We start from the raw sequence: 17,860 nt of genomic DNA on the forward strand, positions 1-17,860 counted from the left end.
TATCTATAAGAAGCTGTTAGAAATCACTAACAAATGACCCAACAACCAAATTGAAAAATGGGCAAAGGACATGAAGAGACAGTTGAAAAATTAGGTGGTTTTTTAATTTTTATATTTGCTAGAATTTCTTTTTTACTACAGCAAAATGTACATAAAATCTATCATTTTCCTCATTTTTAGGTCTAGAGACCAGTGACATTAAGTACATACACAATATACGTTGTTGGGCAACTCACCCCACTACCCAGTCCCAGAACTTTTTCATCTCAGACTGAAACCCTGTACCCACTAAACAGTAACTCCCCATTCATTCCCCATCCCCCCATTCTGCTCTGTCCAGGTTCATCCATGTTGTAGTGTATGTCAGGGTTTCAGTTTTCTTTCTAATTAAGATGGAGAAATACTTCCTTTTTTGTTCTTTCTTTAGCTGCCTGTGCTCTTGGCATCGTATCTTAAGAAATCATTGCCAAATCCAATGTCGTGAAGTGTTCTCCCTATATTTTCTTCTAAGGTTTTTATAGTTTTCACTCTTAGATTTATGTGTTTGATCCATTCGAATTAAGTTTTATGTGTGAGTCACGAAAGTAAGGGTCCAGCATCATTCTTTTCCGTGTGGGTAATCCAGTTGTCCCAGCACCTTTTTCACCTTTGAATGGTTTTGACAGCTCTGATGAAAAATCCTTTGCTTGCTTGCTGATTGATTGATTGATTGATTGGCTCTTCATTTCTATCCCATCGATCTGTGTGTCTTCACACTAGCACCACATGGCTTTGTTGCTCTAGTTGTGGTGTTCTGTTTTAGGATTCTTTCAGCGTTGTTTGTCCTTCTCACTGTACGAGTCTTGAGTCTTCTGCTTCCTTCATTAAGTGGATGCTCAAGGACTTTACTCTTATTGATGCTATTGTAAATGGAATTGTTTTCTTACTTTTTCATATTGTTTATAAGTGTATGGGAGCAAAACTGATTTTCGTGTCTCAGTTTTGTATCTTGCAACTTTGCTGTATTTGCTGATTAGTTCTAAATTATTTTGTGTGGACTCCGGGGCTTTCCATGTACAGGATCACGTCATCTACACAGAGATAATTGTGCTTCTGAGTGAGCATTTTTTAAGAAGTAAGATATTGCACTTAATACTTTTTGTAAGACTCAAATTATTTAATATAACTAAATGTTAAGGGTTTGATTTGATATTAAATTTCTCGAAACTCAGGAAAGAAAGCATTGGATGAGTTTTTAACATTCTCAGAGAATCTCTTGGATGTAGAACATTTAACTTCACATAAAATTAAATCTTTAGTTAATGTGTTTTTGTAATTTGAAAATTGTGTTTCACAGCTACTTGAATGCCCAGAATTGGCACATATGTTCCGTACTAGTAATGACAATACTAGCGTTACTGTGGTCTGACTCTTTGCCAGATAGCATGCTAAATTTGTTGCATATATTTATCAGTTAATCCTCACAAAGGACAAATGAGTTTGACAGTTTAATTATCTCCTTAATAATCATAATTCTTGGTTCATTATCTATTCTTCTCATTAGTGTATTCTTGAGCCTTTTATGGATGTGCATGTGTGTGCATGTGTGTTTATTTCTAACACTTTTTAACAAGCATTTTAGAAATCAGAAACCAAAGAAATTGGCCCTGGACACCCAGTTGTAAGTGGTGGAACCAGGAATAAAACCAAGGTCACTTGACTTTAAAGCTTGTGCTCTTCACTACTATAATTGCAGAAAAGCTTCACTGATCATCCTAGATAAAAGAATTTGCCTTTCTCTTCTCTTACTCCACTTTATTTTTCTTCTTAGTATCATCAGTTAACATATGTATTTTTTTAATTTGTTGTCTCTCTCTTTTGGTCTTTGTCAGTTGTTCATCTAGAATAGTTCCAAGCATATAGTAGGTGCTTAGTAAATATCAGTTGATATTTGAATGAGTGTAATCTGGTGCATGATGTATACAGTCAGCCCGTACATCATTACAAAATGGGAGATTTAGTAAGTTTCCTCTCTTTACACTATTACTTCTATAATAGTGTATCTGTATTAGCAGAATCATTAGTGTGCTTGTTGCTAAGATACTGAAGTTGAATTAATGAAATAATGTAATGTAGTTCTTTTATGCTTCGGAAAATTCCATTGGTCAACTATTTTATAAACCTGTTCTTACAAGGAAAATGCTTTTTATTTTAAAATCAGCCTTTTTTAATACTTGAAATCTTATCTGTTTTTTAGACTATTATCTCAGTGTATGGAGTATTTTGATCTAAGATGCCAATTATTAGATGATCTGACAAGTAAGTAAATGTCTAACTTTGATTCGTGTGGGGGGAGGGGAAAGGGAAAAGTAGAAAAGAAAGCCAAATGGACATTTCTAAATCTGATTTAATGTATCTTTGATATAAATGAGATTATAATTACTGTTTGAAATGGAATTTTATTTTCTTGAAAATTGCACATAAACCCATATACCAGTTCTCTCTTCTCCTAGCATATACCCAGCCATTAATGTGTTGAGAAGATTTGTTGATTTTAAAAATTGTCAAAGGCACATTTTAATACACTGATAACAGAACTATTAGGAAGAATCTTTCTAGTATAGTGAATTCTGACCATTTTAAAGGTCAGTCATTGAAGGAAAGAGGGAATCACTGTTGTGTTATGTTGATAATAATAGAAGTCAGTTAATTATTTAGTGTTAGGTGATTGAAATATTGTTAGAAATTTTAGTGTTAGAGCATTTAGATTGTGATCATCTGTACTTATATATAATGCAAAGATATGTTGGGATACTCTGTAAATTTTAGTTGTTCACATCAAGAGCTTGTTAGTTTATTCCCCACTCTCTACGTAAAAAGATTCGCTTCAGCTTCCAGGAAATATCCATGAAGTAAATAAAAATCAGGATGGACAAAGTATTCATTGGAAATATTAATTGGAAAAGAATGTCAAGGCCAGGAGTTTAAACGGAAATACCTTGCCTGTATGTGGGCTGTAAAGCTCCACACAGTCAGAATTTGGTCGGGAGGTTGCTGGCAGACAGGTAAACAGGAAACAGCATATATTGGCTGTTTCCAGTACCTTAGAAGAAAACTGATTTCTCAAAAGAAACAGATCTTTTTGCGTGCACATTTTTCAGCCAGGCTTCTGGTGAAAGCTGGGCAGTAGCCCGCAAGGTTTGTTCTCTGGCTTGGACTTGGAGAGGGCACTCTGCTTTGCTTCTCGAGGACTGGAACCGTGAGTTGGCTGTACACATACAACTTCAGAAGTCATGAACGAGCTTTTCATGTAGGCCTTCCCTATGTCACTGTTAACGAGGGATCCAGGGTCCCTTGTTCGGATGTTGAGCCGCAGGGTGGGAATGTCTTGAGACAAGCGGTGTTTGCCATTTGGAGAGTATTCTGTCTGTGCCAGTACCTATGCTAGGCTTCACACCCCGCACCCTGCAGTGTAGGTGTTAGCCGATGACCCACAGTGAGTAAGTGGACTCGTGTCCGGTGCTGGTCCCACTCCGACTGACCCTGAAGTGTCCCTGTTCACCTCGTCCTGTGGGACCTTAGTGCTCATGGCTGTAGTGCCATGGAAGGAGAGCACAGTCACTCTTCCTCTCCTCCCCAGTGCCATCTTCCCGGACGGAATCTTGCTTTACTCCTTGTTTAGAGGAAAGCGAGAGAACTTACTACAGCAGAGCAGAGTGGTTCTCCAGGGTTTGGCACACTGTCTGGAAACACTGTGCTGTGAACCTCCTTCTCGTTTGCAGGACTCCCTTGGCCTAGGTGACACTGCGGGAGCCTTGGCTCTCCTCGTACCTTCGTCCTTGCCTCCTCCAGGGACACCTGCTGATACCACCCCCCCCACCACCACCCCCTCACCCCCCCGACCAGGAGCTTCTTCAGAACAAGATTGTCCCCTCCCCGACCTGCACAGAGGGGCCCTCACTATATGTTTGGTTTAGGACAGAGAGAGAGTGGGGAAGAAGTGAGTGCGCATGCGCTGTCACAGTCCTTGGGGCAGCAGCTCAGGCCCACTTTTTGTTAATGACCACTTTTCTCAGATCGGCGAAACGGAAAGTTGGGACTGGACTTTGCCTACTGTAATTCAGGATTTGGACTCCATGGAAGGAAATCCTTCATTCTTCGAAATGGATTTCTTTTTTCCTTCTTAGCTTCAGAAATGGAGCAGTTAAGAATTAGCCCAGCAACTATGCTCGAAGATGAGATTACTTGGCTGGATAACTTTGAACCTAATCGCACCGCTGAATGTGAGACCAGTGAAGCAGACAACATCTTATTGGCAGGACACTTACGGCTCATTAAGACCCTTCTTTCACTCTGCGGGGCAGAAAAGGAAATGCTTGGTAATTATTGCTTCATCTTATCACATGATAGAATACCTCACTTCTTAGTTATTGCCACAGTATTGTGTGTAATTAGGAAAATAGGATAGTTGCTCAGTGTTCCATAGAAAATTGACCCTTCAGGTAATATGAGATTTATCTGGAATTTTAGTGGCTGACAAACTTAAGGTTTGTTTTACCTGCATCATTAAACCATGTAGACTGTTTTATAGCATTCAAAATGGATCATGTAACTTCTTAACATCAAGTAAAAATTCCAAGTAGTGTTTTCTCCTTTTGCTATTTTGTACTATATGAAATATTATCTCTTGTATGTCTCACTTCTTTTAAGGGTAATTCTCATCTGGGAGGCAGCCCCCAACCACCATCCCCTGCATAGTGGGGTACATATGAGTGTCCTGGGGTACACACAGAATTTGTAAGGGCATATTCAGTATTATAAATTATATTCAGAAAACAAATCAAAACATTAATTACCACCTTTATCACACAAACTAAGCTCTATAAAAATCTTCTTGGCTACTGGGGATACATAGAAAAGAGTGATTCTAAACCAGGGTGAAAGGGGCACATCATTTTACCCAAAGAAGGCAAGATTTTAGAAGTTTCAGAAACCCTTCTGTGCCCCCCTCCCCCCACCGACCACCACGCCCAGAGTAAGAAGTAATTGTTCACTCAGACCGTTCTGCCTTGTGATGTTCTTGGCATTTGTGTTCCTAAAGTGAAAGCATGGCTTCTTTCACTCTGCTGTCAGCTCATAGAGGAAGGTACCCTTGCTTGTCTCTCTTCGTTCCCTGTCCCCTGACCCTCCCACCCACCCCCACCCCTCTGCCCCACAGAGCTTTGCCGTGTGTTACATAAGCGCTCACAAAATAAGCATCAAATTAAATTGAATGCCCTGCCATCGGGTGGCCTTGGGTGCTTCTGCTCTGATATGAACGTACAAAAACAGGATCTTTGAATTAAAATGTGTTCCTCCTCAACCTGAATATTATGCTCTATTCCAGGTTCATCACTCATTAAACCATTGTTAGATGACTTCCTTTTCCGAGCTTCTAGAATTATTTTAAATAGTCATTCTCCAGCTGGCAGTGCCGCCATCAGTCAACAGGACTTTCATCCAAAGTATGGAAAATGCACGTTGTGTTCAGTTTTGGTAAAAATTCTAATTCGAAACTTTAGTCCAGAAAGATTTTCTTAACTTGGAGTTTGTCGTCCATCTCGTGAGTGTATGTAGTTATATTATCCACTATATAAAGAAATGCATGTAAAGGGGCTTAGGATAAAGCCTGCCTGGCACATAGTAAGTGCTGCGCAAGTATGTTGGAATCATTCTTATCATCAAATTGGAAGAATAAGTAATAAATTATGTGGTTAACTTGGTAGCAAATTCCAAGAGAAACTGAGGTTGTAAGGATTACATCCAAGGTAAAAGTAAATAGGCTCAGAATCTCGAGAGTTTCTTCTAGGAGGAAAGGGTAGGTGCTTCAGTGCATGAACTGTGTGATTTGCTGTATATCACCCGTGTCCTGATAATTAAAACTGCTGGTTACTTATTATGGTGGTAATTTTGGAATCAAATATCGTATTCATTTTTATGGGTAGAAACTTGAAAGATCTTTTTGTAATGTTGACCCTACTTGGGTGCTCCTGGAGATAGGGAGCGGCTGCTTCATGCTGCCACCTTTACTTGCTCTGAATCCACCTTACTTTGTTCTTAGGAAAACCAGAGTTAATTGGAATAATCCCGAAGGAACTGGGGATTTGGTATTTAACCAGTGAAAAACATTCCCATATAATTTTAGTGGTTATTGGAATGGGCAAGGCATAATAAGCAATATTTTATGGAATCTTAAGCTATATCTTACCATGTGTGAGTATTTCTCTGTGTAGAGCTTTCTTATTAGCAAAATCTGTTTCAGGTAATAAACCTTCATTAGAACTCTTGGGGTGTCTCTCAGGCTGTGACTCCCATCCTCACCCCTGCTCCTGTCTTGTTCTGGAAGATCTGATGCTAGCTCAATGGGAATCTTTTATTAAAGCAGTAGAAATACAGGAGTATTTCAGTTTTCAGTGAATGGAGAAAATAAATCATCAGTAGTTTCTTTTTTTTTTTTAATGTTTCTTTGGTTTTTTATTCTTTTTTTTAATTTAAATTCAATTAATTAACATATAGAGTATTATTAGTTTCAGAGGTAGAGTTCAGTGGTTCTTCAGTAGTTTTATTGAAATTTTTATTCATGAATCCTTTTCCTTTTATTTATTTAAAGTAATACCTCCATCAGCAAGGAGTTGGGTTTTTTAAATCATACACAGTGCCTTAATTAGAAAAGGCGGCATTTTGTTTTTGAGTGATGTTCATTTATCACAGTGGCTCCCAGCCCTTTCCTACCTAAACCCTAAAGCCAGAAAGAGATTTACAATATACAGAAGTGTTTTCACAAGTAATGCTTATTCTTATTAACACTAACGAAAAAACTTCTTCATGTTTAGCCTGTGTGTATGGTACCTCCTATTCCTTCTTTACCTGTCCTTTGCAATCCAGAAGTCCAAATAAGAGCAAAGGTCAGTGCCATCTCCTGGCCATTGTCCTCAGGGCGTGGCGCAGTGCTGCTCTAAGAGCCAGCCCCACAGCCCCATTCCCACCCCACGAGCGCATCCCCCACACTGCACTCCATACGTGTTTCTCTCAGAGTTGGATGTCCTCTTTTCTGTGTATCCTTCCCAACCTGTGATCTTCTCGCTAATGCAAGGCTGGTACAGGTGGCAGTGAGAAATTACTGTCCATCCCCAAAATGATTTCTGCTAAAGGTGAGCAATATCAGAAGCCTTTAGTTTCCTGCAGAATGCTTGCTAGTTACCTTTTATCGTCATTTTAAACTAATTACTTTAGCATACCACATATTTCTGTCTCCGTTTTCTTAGCAAAATGAAGCTGATTCCTGTCCGTGAAGAGTTTTTTATCTCCAGGCACATATAAAACACTTATGGGCATTTATTCTGATTGGTATAGCTTTCTTTTTCTGCCATTTAGATATTTGAATTTCAGGGTGAGACCTACAAAAATCTTTCTTGCTACCTACTTTGAGAGCTAGTTATTCTCAGGTTGTCTTTGGTAAAATTTTCAGACTCTTTGTCCTCCATTTTTGCTGATCCAAATCTTAGATAAAAATACACTACAGTCCTACGTAAGAGATTTTGATACTTTATCAGGCCAAGAAGATATTTAGCTCTCAACCGTAATCATCCTTCGTGTATTCATGGCCTCTTCAAGTAAACACTTCCCCCAGGATTCCTAGAGCTCTGCCATCAGACCTGATTAACCTTGTTTGAGGAACTGCAGCTCCTCCTATATTTTCATTTCAAATGTTGATTTAGTTTAATGAGCAATTTAAGTAGATTATTCACTGTTGGAATTGACTTGCATCTTTTTTTTTTTAGGTGTAGTACAGTGAATAGCCGATTGGCAGCCTATGAAGTCCTAGTGATGTTGGCTGATAGCTCACCTTCAAATCTGCAAATTATCACGAAAGAACTGCTTTCTATGCATCATCAACCCGACCCTGCTCTTACCAAGGAGTTTGATGTAAGTTTTCTAGACCTTTACGTACGTAATTTTTTTCGAATGATCAGATGAATATACAGTTTTAAAACCTTTGTTTGCATTATCCTAATCACAAAGAAAGTCAGTATTATTTGTTTGCTTATTGTGTTCACATACTGTAATCACCTATAAACTACAAAGTTACTTTATTACCATTTTAATAGTATATTACTCAGTGATACCCTTTTTATTAATTAAAGAGGAGACATGTTCAAGTCAGTTGATAACCACTCTCAGTAAAAAGTAGCATTTCAGCCCATGTGTTGAATAGCTGTGGGTGGCACAGCACCGGGCACTGGAGATACTGACTCAGACGCTGGCTCTGTCACAGAACGGTCTACATTCAGTTACATTCAGCTAAGATTTATTGAGTTTACTAGGCACTAATAGGCTTTGGAACTCACAGATGAATATAGGATTCCAGCCCTCAAGAAAGGCAGTGTATAACGGAGGAGACAGACCCATAGGCAGACAATTTCAATATAATGTGATAACGTATAAGATACAGGTCATGTCCTGAATGCTCAACCAACAGAGGGGCACTTCACCACCAGATGGTATCTTATAAGGCATCTTAGAAAAGATGGAATTGAAAATAGAGCTCGGAGCACCTGGGTGGCTCATTCGGTTAATTAAGCGCTCGACTCTTGATTTTGACTCTTAATTTTGGCTCAGATTTTGATTCTAAGGTCATGAGATCGAGCCCCACCTTCAGGCTCCCTTCTCAGCAAGGAGTCTGTTTCTCTCCCCACCCCCGTCTCTCCCCCTCCCTCTCCCGCTCACGCTTGTCTCTCTTAAATAAATAAATAAATAAATGAGAACTCTAATGTCTCACAAGCCAACTGAAGCAAGATGGGAAGGTCATTCCAGCAATGAGGATATGGAACAAGGCTCTGGAGCCATGCAACCATGTAGTATTCACTGAGCTCTGCAGGAGGGAAGCACGTTGCAGGTGCACTGGAGTACCAGGCCAGGAGTGGGAGGACGCTTTTAGAGCTGCCATCACATTCTCCACGAGCATCGCAGAGTCAGGCTCATCCCTTTGGACACCTGAGCTGAGTACTATATAGCATACGGGTTAGGCAGGAAAGGAAGGGGGTGCCAGATAGAGAAAATAGCACTTGCAAAATGAAATATGAGTGTGTAAATTGGAAACTGTTTTGGTATCAAAATGTTTAGTTTATAACATATGCTTTAGTTTTACATTTTTTATTTAATATATATATTTTTTTTAATTTTATTTATTTGAGAGAGAGAGAGAGCATGAGTGGGGGAAGGGCCAGAGGGAGAACAGACTCCTCGCTGAGCAGGGAGCCCAATGCAGGACTGCATCCTGAGACTCCAGGATCATGACCTGAGCCGAAGGCAGTTGCTTAACCAACTGAGCCACTCAGGCACCGTATTTAATAGATTTAAGTGGAAATTTTATTTTTTTTCATAAGTCAGGGATTGTATCAGCATAATGAAAAAACAATTTGCCTCATATAAATACTTATTTTTTAGCACTACTATGAACTAGTTTTTCTTATTTCATAACTTTTTAAAAATCTGTGCTTTGGGCTACAAATAAATTACAGTGTTGATTAGATCTTAGAAATCACCGTGCTCTACATGTATGTCAAATGTTAGTGGAAAGTATGTCATATTTAGCAATTCTTTGAGGTGCAAAAGATCTATAAGCTTTCGTCAGTTGGTTTTTCAGTGGATGCAGGTACTTGATAGATGCAGATTAGGTGATTCTGGGCATGGCTTTAGAACCAAGATTCTGCTGAAATAGCATTTCAGTGGATGCAGGTACTTGATATATGCAGATTAGGTGATTCTGGGCATGGCCTTAGAACCAAGATTCTGCTGAAATTTCAGAGTGTGTCCTTTCAATATCCTTTTCCACTTGGAGAAGTGTCATGTTAAACTTTATCCAAGATGCCTTTTCTAGATTACTTCTAACCAGAAAAGCATTGTAACAGGATCTGTGTTAGTACAAAACATCTTTAAATGGGGTGCCTGGGTGTCTCAGTTGGTTAAGCGACTGCCTTCGGCTCAGGTCATGATCCTGGAGTCCCAGGATCGAGTCCCGCATTGGGCTCCCTGCTCAGCAGGGAGTCTGCTTCTCCCCCTGATCCTCCCCCCTCTCATGCTCTCTGTCTCTTCATTCTCTCTCTCTCTCAAATAAATAAATAAATAAATAAAATCTTTTTTTTAAGATTTATTTATTTACTATTTACTAAATAAATGTCTTAAAAAATATCTTAAAAAAAATCTTTAAGTGCAAGGCAGAGTAATTATTTATTTAATTGTATGCTTATTAGAAGTTATTCGATAGAGGAATGTTACTTTCTTAAAAAGGAAGGGAAGGAATATGGACCTTCTTGACCATCCGGACTGGTCAGGATTCTTCATAGTAAATACTTCATAGAACTCTATTCCTTTCTTGCAGAGTACTACTTCAGTTTGTAAGTAGATATATTTACTTGATTGATGTCTGTGTAGTCTACTAGATGGTGAGCTCCTTAGGATGAGGGACCACATATATCTCTTGTATCCCTGGCACAGTGCCTGGCACATAGTAGCTTCTTTGTAAATATTTGTTGAATGATAATCAAGTGACGGAATGCATCACTACCAGTGGATAAACAAACACAATATGTTAGGTACTTTATGAATGGAAAAGGAACATTGAGATAGTAGTATTTTTTGTTTGTATTAGCATCTGCAGAGGGACTTCAAGAACGTAGATTTTGTTAGCCTGACTCCTAACCCACTGGATGGATAAATCTGTGAGTTTCTCTCTTTTTCTTCTCAGACATCTCAGACAGCCATGGTGGAAATGTGCTGGTGGCAGATACACTAATTCTCTCTCCACTGTTTCTCTCCTCTCTTTTCCTAGTACCTTCCACCTGTGGATAGCAGGTCCAGTTCAGGGTTTGTGGGGCTGAGGAATGGCGGCGCTACATGTTACATGAATGCAGTCTTCCAGCAGCTGTATATGCAACCTGGGCTCCCTGAGGTGATTTCCTTCTTCTTTCCTGTTTGGTATGAGAGAGAATGTGTACCCGGCCTGAAAATTGTCCCAGATTCATATATTGCATTTAGGTTTTACTAAAACTAGACATAATTAGGGATTTTTTAGTAGCTTCTGAAATATGTGAGACAGCATATTCATGGTCATGTTTTTATAAATCTGAAGGAATATACTGCCTCTTTGACAGAGAGACTTGACTAAGTGGGATTTTTGAACGAAGCTACTCTCAAATTCTATTCCATAAAATTACTAATGTTTTTAGTATTTTAGAAAAATTTCAGGTCTTTCATCGGTGCTTTATAATAGTTCAGTCTACCCTTGAACAGCACAGGAGTTAGGAGCGCTTACCCCCAGCTCCCCCAGGGCGATCAAAAATTTGCATGTAACTTTTGACTCCCCCAAAACTTAACTACTGACAGCCTACCTTTGACTGGACAATTAACTCATATTTTGTGTGTTATATGTATTATATACTCTACTCTTATGATAAAGTAAGCTAGAAAAAAGAAAATACGTTTACAGTACTGTTCTGTATCCAAAAAAAATCCATGTGTAAGTGGACCTGTGTGGTTCAAACCCATGTTCAAGGGTCAGCCTATTAACTAGAAGCTTGTGATATAGCAGTCAGTGGTTTTGAGAATATTGTGTGTGTATCATGCCACATTTATCTGTCATAGAGATACTGCTATGGCTGGCTCCAGTTTTTATAATCAGAGCCTCAAAGAAATGACTTGTTCGTGATTCCACCAGCTAGGAAGAACTGAAGCTAAACATCTGCTCAGAGCTGTAGCCACATCCTCACGTACATAGCATTGTAAAAGCAATGTAGGCAGTACACATATGTCTGTCCGCGTCCCCTGTGCAGCAGTGAACTCTTTTCAGCTCACGACATATCGTTTCTGTTTAGTCGTTACTTTCAGTGGATGATGACACGGACAATCCAGATGACAGTGTGTTCTACCAGGTGCAGTCTCTCTTTGGGCATCTGATGGAAAGCAAGCTGCAGTATTATGTACCTGAGAACTTCTGGAAGGTATTTCACCCAGTAACTCTTTAGATTTCAAGATGTTAAATGCTTGGATGTAGTGGTAATTGTTTCTGTCTTTATTGACTCTGGACTAATCCCATTGCAAAGAACCTACAGAAGAATGGGCTATACCATTCTTAAGATGGATGTTTGATTTCAAATGATCAGAATATTGAGAATAGTCATGTATTAATTTCTAGGGATCGGCTGATCTTAATGATTTTGAGTATTTCTCATTCTTATTTTGGCTCTTCGGAATATGTGTTCAAATTATTCCAATTCCACTAATGCTCTAAATAAAGAACATTACTCTTTTTCATAGAAGGGCTATCTTGTATTTTCCCCCATAGTTTGGTTAGTTCTAGGACAGAAACTGTTCCGTGGCCTCAGACCCCACCCTGTATAGTCTCACAGACCTGTGATGATTACACAACCACAGGGGGGCCGGGAACAAGCCTAGATAGCTGAACACAGGCTCATCTCACTTCAGTAAAAATGTCTGCTGTCCTAATAGAACTTGGTTTTAGAAGCATTTAAGTGCTCTTTCACATTTGTGTTCTTACTGTATTTAGAAATTGCTAACTTTTCCTTTAACAATATATTTAATTCTTGTTGCATAGATTTTCAAGATGTGGAACAAAGAACTTTACGTGAGAGAACAGCAGGATGCATATGAATTCTTCACTAGTCTTATTGATCAGATGGACGAATATCTCAAGGTAGGAAAAAAGTCACTTTCCCTCTGACTCCCTCAAACTCTGTAATACGAGAGCAGTGTGGTAGGATTGGGATTACTATGAAACCGACCAATCAGAATCTGGTCATCTTTTGGGTTTCCTTTTTTTTAATTTTAAGGTCAATTAATTAACAGTATAGTGTATTATTAGTTTTAGAGTTCAGTGATTCATCAGTTGCATACAACACCCGTGCTCATTCCATCACGTGCCCTCCTTCATGCCCACCGCCCAGTCACCCCATCCCCCCCCACCTCCCCTCCAGCGAGCCTGTTTCTTTCCTATGCTTAAGAAGTCTCTTATGGTTTGTCTCCCTCTCTGGTTTCATCTTGTTTTATTCCTCCCAGGTTTTTGGTTTTTTTTTTAACTAACCAGAATCATGCTGTATGTATTGTTCATGTGGTTTTTGGAGATGTTCTCAGCCTAGCACACTCCTTTTATCCATTCTGTATTCCACAGAAATAGATGTTTGGGTTGCTTCATTCTGCTGTTATAGTTATTCCCACTTTTGTGCACAAACTTGGGCACAGGGGCTGAAATTTGAGGGGAACAGTGTCAATTTGAGCCCTTGGCAATCTGAGGTGAAGGCGTGTTGACTTGGCATTTAGCAGGTGGCAGGCCGTGCACGCTGACTCGGGCAGGAGGGCGGCTGGACCGTGAATTTGGGAGCCACAGGCCGATGGCATCGTGTGTGACAGGGACGTGGCTGGTTTTGCTTTTAATTTTTGTTTTTCTGGGAAACTTGATCTCCCTCTATTCTAAATGAAAGCCTTGCTGGATAGAGTATTCTTGGCTGTAGGTTTTTTCCTTTTAGCAGTTGGAATCTATCATGCCACTTTCTTCTGGCCTGCAGAGTTTCTGCTGAAAAACCCACTGATAGCCGTATGGGGTTTCCTTTGTATGTACCTGCTTTCCTTTCTCTTGGTGCTTTTAAAATTTTCTCTTTCTCACTACTTTTGGCCGTCTTATTTACTTTGTGTCTTGGTGCAGACCTCTTTGGGTTGGTTTTGTTGGGGGCTCTCTGTGCCCCTGGATCTGGATTTCTCTTTCCTTCTCCAGATTCAGGAAGTTTTCAGCTGTTATTTCTTCAGACAAATCTTCTGCCCCCTTTCCTCGCTCTTCTCCTTCTGGGATCCCTATCATGCCACTGTTAGGCCTGACAGCGTTGCTCAGTTCCCTGGGTCTGTTTTCATTTTGCGTATTTTTCCCCCCTCTCATCTGCTCGGCTTGATTGCTTTCCATGACTCTGTCCTCCAGGTGGCTGGTCCTTTCTTATGCTTCCTCTTGCTTGCTATTTATTCCAGATGGTCTATTTTTATTTCCATTTAGTAAATCCAATAGCTCTAACTGGTTCTTTTTTACGTCTCCTAGCTCTTGGTGGAGGGTCTCAAGGAAGTCCTGCAGTCCTTCCTCAATTCCAGGGAGAATCTTTATGAGCGTTACTTTAAATTCACTATCAGACATATTACTTATCTCCGTTTCACTTAGGTCTCCTGCTCTGATTTTGTCCTGTTCCTTGATTTGGGACACATTCCTCTGTCTCTTGCATTGTCTGTTTTTCTGTGTTAGGAAAGTCAGCTACATCTCCTGCACTTGAAAGTAGTGGCTCTATGAAGAAGAGGTCCTGCAGTGCAATGTCTGTTCCCCAGAACCTGGTGCTTCAGGGGTGTCTCCTATGCGTGTTGCTCCAGGGGCTTCCTACCATTGTGGCTAGGATGTGTTTGCCTTCAGTCCTGTTGTCTGCAGTGGCTCCCTGCCTGTTGTGGGCAGAGTCTGATGCCAGTGGTGTTAGTGGGCTGCTCCGGGGCTGCCTCGGGCTTGAGTCAAGTCAGACCAGGTGTTTGCCAGAGATGCAGTAGCACCAGACTGCAGGCACTGTCCTGTGTTGTCCCCAGAGAAGCTTTTGTTGGTGAGTGGGGCCTGCAGTCAGACCAGCTGCCTGCCCTCAGCCCACTGCTGGGGTCACAGTCAGACGGGGGTGTGGTTATTGTCCCCTCTCCCTGGGGCAGGACTCACTCCGGAGCGGTGCTGACCTTGTCTGGGCTGCGCACACACTGCCAGGCTTGTGGCACCGCTTTGAAGGGATCTTGCCAAGAGCAATCAGAGGGGGTGGATCTGCTTCGCTGTGGCCTCTTGTCTATGCCGGGCTGTGGAGAGTCTGTTCTGCCAGTTTTCGGGCTGCTTTTTGGGTTATTTATGCCGACGTGGGTGCTTCTAGGCGGCCACGTGGCAAGAGGTGAGCCCAGGGACCTCCTACTGCGCCACCTTCCCCGCAGCCTCTGAGAATCTGGTCATCTTTAATACCACACCTGTAATTCATTTCTTCTGGTGGCATTTGAACATCAAAACAGACACAGACACTAGGCTTCTCCTTTTCTTTATTCATTCAACACTTGTTGAAGTATGGAGCTCTTAACCTGTACTCCAGAGTAACCACTGTGGGCACACCGAGGTAGTCTGGCCTCGGGCGTGCTGCCCTCTCCAGGGACCCGACGGCCTGTGCTTGGCAGTCTGCCTCTGCCACAGGGCCAGATCACAAAGTTGTGGGGATGTGTGAGCCCAAAGCTTCCTGCCCCCACCTAGCATGACGTGTGACAGTCTTCCTAAATGGCACTGCCTCCTAGTTACAGGGCACCTCCCTTCACTGAAGTATCTGCCCCTCATCTCCTCAGGACCCCCAAGTTAGTCATTTCCTTTTTCAGATCGCTTAGGAATGTGTAGCATTTTATCCACAAGAAAAAAGAAAAGATTGTGGAGAGTTGCTCCTAACATGGTGGTCATTGCGGGCACAGGGGAAGGATTCAGAGTCGTCACTGAGAGTGTTGTTCTTGTCACCAGCTGCGGCTGGCCCCTCTCCTCTTCCTTTGCCGACAGCTCAGGCTGTTCTAACAGTGGGGCCAGTGGGTTCTAGTCGTCCCATTTGATCCCAGCTTAAACTACCACCATGACTCCCTGTAGTTTAGCTGTTAAGTTGAAATCTGCGCTTTAGCTTAGGTCTAAATAAAATTCTATATAAGGACCTGTAAATTCTAGGGGCATCAACTAAAATTCCGACCCTTTATTCCAACAGAAAATGGGGAGAGACCAGATTTTTAAGAATACTTTCCAGGGCATCTACTCTGATCAGAAGATCTGTAAAGACTGTCCTCACAGGTTAGTGAAAATACCACGGACATCAAAACTGATCATCTTCATTTTTGTTTTTTTTCCTCTTAATTGGTAATACTTTGTTTGTTAATTTTCATCCATATGTTACTTTACTAAAGTGACAGGATATAAAAATCTTAGCTATTCTTTTTTTTATAGTATTTTTATTCCTTAAGCTACTGTAACAATTTATTGATATATTTGAGTTTAGCCAAGTTCTAGAATATTCAGATTCATGAGCATCACCATGCTTAGTATTACATAAATCATATGCAAGCAGAAGCTTTCCCACTCATGTATTTAAGGCAGAGCTTTAAGAGCAGTGTAAGTGTCATCCATAAATACATGGATTTCCATAAGAATTCATAAATCCTCAAACAGAAAAGTATGTATTCTCCAGGTTATCCTGATACAGATACCAAACTTGGAAGAAATATTTTTGCAGTAGAAAGAAGCTTCAGGATTAAGGTGAAAACATGGAAATTGCCAATTGGCCACAGTAGTACCGCACATGATCATCATCCTTTTTAAATGATGCTTCTAGTATGTCATAAATTTTGCATTCTTGAGAGATTTGCATATCTGTCTCTCAGTGGACCTATAAATGTTTATTGAATAAGTTTATCTGGTTTCCATTTCTAAAATTTCTTTGCTGAAATTCATAATTTTAAGGAATTTCTAATTACCAAAAACTGGTATTTTTATTTGGCAGTGTACCTTTAAAAGGCTGAGGGACGGCATGGGTTAATTTCACTGATTATGAATGTAGTTCTCTGGTATTGTGGTAGTTTCAAGACCTTTAAATTCCACTGTTTGATTATGTTTTTCCTGTGATTTCCTAATCAGATATGAGCGTGAGGAAGCTTTCATGGCTCTCAATCTTGGAGTTACTTCTTGTCAGAGCTTGGAAATTTCTTTGGACCAGTTTGTTAGAGGAGAAGTTCTAGAGGGAAGTAATGCATATTACTGTGAAAAGTGTAAAGAAAAGGTATTACATTTGCCTTTTTTAGAAAACAAGATTAATTTGTTATTCGTCTGTGTTTTATGTAAGGGCAATGTTGAGTTCCTATTCTTGTCCCATTAAATTGTGTCGTTACCTGTTTTTACATGGGCAGGAGAGGCCCATGGAAATCTCTGACCTTTGTATGATTTTGCTGTTTTATTTCCGCCATGGAGATAATTGGGTTTTGCTTTTCTTTAGAGAATAACCGTGAAAAGGACCTGCATTAAGTCTTTACCTAGCGTTTTGGTAATTCACCTAATGAGATTTGGATTTGACTGGGAGAGTGGACGCTCCATTAAATACGATGAACAGATAAGGGTAACTTGTTTTTTTTCCCCCTGAAATATCTTACAACCATGACCTCACTTTCTTTTCTCCTGTTTACTTTTTACATGTCTAACTTCCGTCTCTGCCGTGAAAGGCTGTGGTCTGCATTCAGAGGCATACACAGCCCTTTGTCTTAAGCAGCTGCTGCCAGTAGACAGGCAGATCAGTGAACAGCCCCCCATCTAGAAGTCATCCTGGCGATAGTGAGGAGGCGGGCCTAGCTAGAATTAGGAAAACATCCCTCTTATTTGAATCTTACTTACTTAATGGGGTATCACTGTCTGTGTTACTCATCAACACTAATGTGGTCTTCTTGCTTTTAAATAGTTTCCCTGGATGCTAAACATGGAGCCTTACACAGTTTCAGGAATGGCTCGCCAAGATTCATCTTCAGAAGTTGGTGAAAACGGGCGAAGTATGGACCAGGGAGGTGGAGGATCCCCACGGAAAAAAGTTGCCCTCACTGAAAACTATGAACTTGTCGGTGTCATTGTCCACAGTGGACAGGCACACGCGGGTCACTACTATTCCTTCATTAAGGACAGGCGGTAAGACGTTCTCACGCCACTCCCGCCCCTGCCTTCCAGTAGTCCTGCCTCCGCTCCCCCTGCCCTCCTCTGTCCCTCCGCCACGCCCCC

At 40.7% G+C, this 17,860-nt stretch overlaps 1 protein-coding gene across 3 annotated transcripts in view; it reads left to right on the top strand.

The window, feature by feature from the left end:
• The window catches only part of USP24 (ubiquitin specific peptidase 24), a 135,956-nt gene that overhangs the window by 86,055 nt on the left and 32,041 nt on the right, over positions 1-17,860 (top strand). For all 3 annotated transcript variants that reach the window (XM_025871721.2, XM_073896683.1, XM_073896684.1), the window contains exons 39-49: positions 2,237-2,298; positions 4,167-4,358; positions 5,366-5,483; positions 7,800-7,944; positions 10,850-10,969; positions 11,892-12,017; positions 12,632-12,730; positions 15,816-15,898; positions 16,739-16,880; positions 17,094-17,213; positions 17,550-17,770. In XM_025871721.2, the coding sequence (XP_025727506.2) occupies positions 2,237-2,298; positions 4,167-4,358; positions 5,366-5,483; positions 7,800-7,944; positions 10,850-10,969; positions 11,892-12,017; positions 12,632-12,730; positions 15,816-15,898; positions 16,739-16,880; positions 17,094-17,213; positions 17,550-17,770 (1,428 nt within the window). The remainder of the gene's footprint in view (positions 1-2,236; positions 2,299-4,166; positions 4,359-5,365; positions 5,484-7,799; positions 7,945-10,849; positions 10,970-11,891; positions 12,018-12,631; positions 12,731-15,815; positions 15,899-16,738; positions 16,881-17,093; positions 17,214-17,549; positions 17,771-17,860) is intronic.

Source organism: Callorhinus ursinus, unplaced genomic scaffold (genome assembly GCF_003265705.2).
Source record: "Callorhinus ursinus isolate GAN/ISIS: 27379988/994484 unplaced genomic scaffold, GSC_fseal_2.0 scaffold9, whole genome shotgun sequence".
Lineage (NCBI taxonomy): Eukaryota > Metazoa > Chordata > Mammalia > Carnivora > Otariidae > Callorhinus > Callorhinus ursinus.